Source organism: Belonocnema kinseyi, chromosome 10 (assembly GCF_010883055.1).
Source record: "Belonocnema kinseyi isolate 2016_QV_RU_SX_M_011 chromosome 10, B_treatae_v1, whole genome shotgun sequence".
NCBI lineage: Eukaryota > Metazoa > Arthropoda > Insecta > Hymenoptera > Cynipidae > Belonocnema > Belonocnema kinseyi.
The window spans coordinates 8,641,361-8,646,243 of NC_046666.1; the positions used below are offsets into that span (position 1 = coordinate 8,641,361).

The 4,883-nt window shown below is 31.3% G+C and overlaps 1 protein-coding gene across 1 annotated transcript; it reads left to right on the plus strand.

The window, feature by feature from the left end:
- Positions 1 to 214: 214 nt before the first annotated feature.
- On the plus strand, positions 215 to 4,581 carry LOC117181848 (sulfotransferase 4A1-like). The gene is made up of 6 exons (XM_033374844.1): positions 215 to 466; positions 705 to 804; positions 891 to 1,086; positions 3,279 to 3,405; positions 3,508 to 3,602; positions 3,748 to 4,581. The coding sequence occupies exons 1-6, from the start codon at positions 259 to 261 to the stop codon at positions 4,057 to 4,059; spliced, it is 1,038 nt and encodes a 345-aa protein (XP_033230735.1). The 5' UTR covers positions 215 to 258; the 3' UTR covers positions 4,060 to 4,581.
- Positions 4,582 to 4,883: the final 302 nt, after the last annotated feature.

A 4,883-nucleotide genomic window follows, 5' to 3' on the forward strand; every position in this document is an offset into this window, starting at 1 on the left:
ACATTATTCCTGAATCTCTTTAAAATATTTCGAAATCAAAAAATTCCTTTAAATCTTTCATATTTTTCAAAATAAAAATCTATATCTTGCTTTAAATTTTTTAAAATCTTTTCGAATTCAAAATTACTTCTTTAGCAAACTCTACACCACTTTTAAAAAAGGAAAACTAAGAAGTAGAAATACTCTTGATAATAAAAAAATTAATGTCAATAGTAGGTCAGCTTCCTGAATCGACTTCGAAATATATTTGGGACTAAAATGAGTTCACAACCACCAAATTATACTTTATTGGATGCTGATAAAACGAAAGAAATGTTGACTCTTTTTAATGGTGAAAGAACCGGATGGGTGCAGGCTGGAGAGAAGAAGTGGTTTTTCCCCTATAAATACACAGAAGAAAGGGAAGGATTTTACAATTTTAAGCCTAGACCCTCTGACACTTGGATAATTTCTCATCCGCGGTCAGGTATGGGTTTTAATTTTTATTTCTATTTCAAGTGCGATAGTTACGGTTTTTAGGATTTCGCACCCGGGTGTTTGTTCGTCGTATTTAGGCCTTGTGGTGTAGGATTATGTTTTTGGAACTTGAACTTTCGACTTACATTCAGAGATAACATGAGGCCTTGCCTTTATTATTAAAAAATTATGTACAATTAATACATTTCCATATTTCCACTTTGACCAACATTTTAAACTTCTGGAAGGAACGACCGTGACGCAAGAACTTATTTGGCTTCTGAGTAATAATCTGGATTTCGAAACAGCAAGGAAGAAGACGTATATGCAAAGATTCCCATATCTTGAGTAAGACCTTTAAATAATTCAAAAATTTGTATTCTTTCATATCGGAAAATTGTTTTTTTTATAAAGTTCTTCCTAAAATTATTTAGAAGCAGTATGGATTATCATTCCGCAGTAATGGACGAACTTGTCAAAAAAAATGAAGGAAACCTAGAAAAGCAAGAGTTTTGCAAATCTCTGGCTAGACCTGTTTATGAAACATTAGAGGCTCTACCATCCCCTAGATTTATTCAATCGCATATGCCTCTTAGCTTGAAGCCAGGTATCTTGGATTCTGGATGTAAGGTACAGTTTATGTAGAAAAATGTACAATCAAACGCATTCAGAATATTTTCATTTCAAAATGATACCTATCAAACTCCTCCCACATGTATCGACTAAACTTTCCACTAGTAAGAAGGATGTAGTAGACCATTCAAAAACTACGTCACGCCATTTTTAAAACTTTTTCCACCAGCCACCTTTTTTGTCATAGATCATCACACATGACATGAGCCACCCCCTCCCCCCCACCTGTTCAAAGTTTACGCTTTATTTATAAAAATGAATGAGAAATTAAATTAAGATTACAGTTTTCATGGGAGGGCCCACATAATTTACATGTAAGATGATAATGATCCCTATATCTTGGTATCACCCACTTAAAAGGGTTTTCAGAAGCATCAAAGTCTATCAAACGATTAGATTTTTTAAGGCAATTTTAAGACTTAAAATTGAGGTCATAAGTGTTGTTTAGAATATTATTACCAAAATTTTGTTAGAGCTAATTGAAAAAGAACGTCCTGCTGTTTTGAATCCTTTTTTCATCCCTCCCCTTCTTCGCCTCGGATCATTTCACAAATCTTGAACTCTCCAGGTTTAACTCACAAATACTTTCCCCCCTTTTTTTAGTTAAATATTTATTCTGCGATTTCATTTAATAAGCGCCTTAAATAAAACACAATATATAAAATAATAGGGAAATAAATTGTCCTAAATAAAATTAATGTTTAGGTGCTATATTGAATTCAATATCAAAAGCTTAACATATTTCAAGTCAAACTATATTGCGCTTTCAACAAAAGTTGACTTTTCAAACTATAAAGTTGTATAATTAAACTACAAAACTAAATTTTAAACCAGAAAAGATGACTTTTCTGCCGAAAGATGAATTTCAATAATTAAAGAACGTATTTTATATTCATAAAGAATAATATACAAAAAAATATTTAAATTTTCAACAAAATAATTAAATTTTTAGTAAAATACTTATAGATTTAAAAAATAAATGAATATGTAACAAAATCATCAAATTTCTTACAAAATAGTTAAATTTTTAAATAAAATACTGACTCAAAAAAGTTATTGATTTTTTAGCAAAGAAGTTTAACTTTCCATTAAAAAGTAAAATATTAAATAAAAATGATTTATTCTGAACTAAGAAAAGATTTTAATTCAACTAGAAAGATGAATTCTTAACAAAAATCGTAATAGTTGATATTTCAGCTAAAAAATATTTTTATTTTAAATAAAACACTGTTAGGTTAAATAAAAAAAGATGAATTTTCCATAAAATAGTTCAAATCCGTAACCACGACAGGTTAATGTTTAATCAAACAGTTGCATGTTCATATTCAACCTAATAATTAAATTTAAAATATAAAAGAGATCATTTTTTAAACATAAAATGAATGAATATAAAAAGAATGGACTTTCAACGAGAAATAGTTGAATTTTCCTATTGGGTTTTATTAATTCAGTTTGAATTAAGACATAAAAATGATGAACGCAGGAAGTTTCTGGGAATATTGAAAAAAGAAGAATTTTTTTTGAAAAAGGAAGAAAAAGAAGAACAAGGAAAATAGTGTGAAGTCTGTATTTAAAAGCTTCACTTGAAAAAATCAGTTATTGCCACTTTTTCAAGAATTGTGAACAATTTTAATCGCAATGATAATTTCTATGTGTGACGTATTATATTTTGCATTCACCCCTTCCCCTACGTCACAAAGCGTTACGAAAATTATTACCCCCATCCTGGCTGTGTGACGAAGTTTTTGAAAGACCATTATTTGATTATATTTAATGTTTGGATTACAGTTTTTATGGGAGAGTCTATATAATTAACCTGTAAAATGATCATGATCCCTTTCGCGGGTATCAAAAACTTTGAACAGTTTTTGACAAGCGAGAAAGTCCATTGAACGATTTTATCTTTTTTAAGTGACTCCAAATACTCGAAATTGAAATTACAGATATTGTTTAAAACTTTTTAAAATTAAAAGTTGGTCATATCAACTAACTTGGTATGTGACTTAAGGAACGGGTAATGCTAAGGGTTACAGCAGAACCATATGGTTGGTAAAAAAACCTGTTACAAAATCTGTTACTTGCGCCCCTTTTACTAGAAAAAAGATATAGTTTTTTATCTGTCTCATATGGAAAAATTACCTTTCCGGCACAATTTAAAAATGTAAGGGGAAAAATTGGATTCTTTCTAGATTATTTACATGGCGAGGAATCCGAAAGACGTAGCGGTTTCGTGGTATATTATGCATAAATCCGTGGTATCCCTTGGATATGTAGGTGACTTTCCGACCTTTTGGAATTATTTCAAAAATGATCTTAGTGAGTATAGCATACTAATTTCAAGTTACAAAACAGGACAGTTTGAAAGTGTTGAATTACAATATTCTTTAATTAAATGAAATTACTATACTATGTTTTTAGCTGTATTCAGTCCATACTGGGAACATGTTAAAGAAGCATGGGCTCAGAGGAATCACCCGAATCTGTTATTTATGTTTTACGAGGAATTGCGAGCCGTAAGTTCATAGAAACAAATTGAAATTTTTTTAATTCTCATTACCTTAAAGAATTTTTATTGAAGACAGAGGTCTCACATATTCAAATTAAATGGTGAAATGTGGAGCTGAATGAAATAAAAAATGTGTATTTCAACATTTCTAGGATTTGCTTTCTGCAGCTAAAAAGGTGGCCAATTTCTTGGGGAAGAATTACAATGAAAATCAGTTATCCAAATTGTTGGATCACTTAAATATAGATAATTTCCGAAAAAACCCGGCGGTTAATTTGTATAGTTGGTATAACTGTGGAGTATATTTGAACAGCGAATTTTTCATCGGAAAGGGGAAGACTGGCAACTGGAAGGAATTCTTCAGTGCAGAGATGGAAAAAGAAGCTGATGAATGGATTACGAAAAATTTAGAAGACACTGATCTGGTGTTCCCAATAATCAACACGAAGGACGTGTGCCATTAGTTGGATTTCAAATTGGGTTCATTGAATGCCGTCTCAGAGTTTTAAATATTTCAGATCAGTTTTTTGTGAACGCTTCAGCTTTAGAAAATTATATTCTCTGTATATTTTATCCAATAAATTACTGGAATAAATTTAATCCGTTGCGATTAGTAACAAAAAAAAAGGTGCTGACTCAAGACCACCTGTTTGGTGCCGACTTAGGACCGCTACGAATGTTTACACTTTCTATGCTATTGCTCACACAAATATATAAACCAACGCACTTAATCAGTTAAACTTTTTAAAATATTTACACATCAGTAGCTGCTTCACAAGAATGGAAGAAAATGGAATTCCGTTTAAACAAAAAATGTATACCCTGCTCACGCTGTCACGTGGAAACTAAAGTGACAATTGTCTGCGTCCATGTCCACTAACCTGTCATGCGAAAAAAATGGTTTAGCTGCCACGCGCGCCATCTCTGAAAAATGCAACGATGCCGGCTTAACCTAAAGTGCCGACTTAGGACCACTCTCCTCTATATATAATTTTTAATTGCAACTGATTGCATGTGACTGCGAAGCTATTTTTATCAATAAAAAATGGAATTTCATTCTAAATACGTTTTATAAACTCAGTCCCGAACTAATTAATTTAAAATGAACTTTTCAATACCCCTATAAAAAAAATTCCTTTAAGATCCCGGCTAAAGTTCCACGAAAGTACTACTGAAGTTTGATTTTAATTTAAGGGGGGAGCCTGCTTTAGAGGCTTCAAAAAATCGATTTTTTCGAGAATTTTTTTGGGAAAGAATGAAATATCCGATTGAAATGAAACTTCCAGGG

Coding starts and splice junctions, on each gene's coding strand:
- LOC117181848 (XM_033374844.1), top strand. CDS start 259: ATGAGTTCACAACCACCAAATTATACTTTATTGGATGCTGATAAAACG. Junction 467..704: donor AATTTCTCATCCGCGGTCAG/GTATGGGTTTTA, acceptor AACTTCTGGAAG/GAACGACCGTGACGCAAGAA. Junction 805..890: donor CAAAGATTCCCATATCTTGA/GTAAGACCTTTA, acceptor AAAATTATTTAG/AAGCAGTATGGATTATCATT.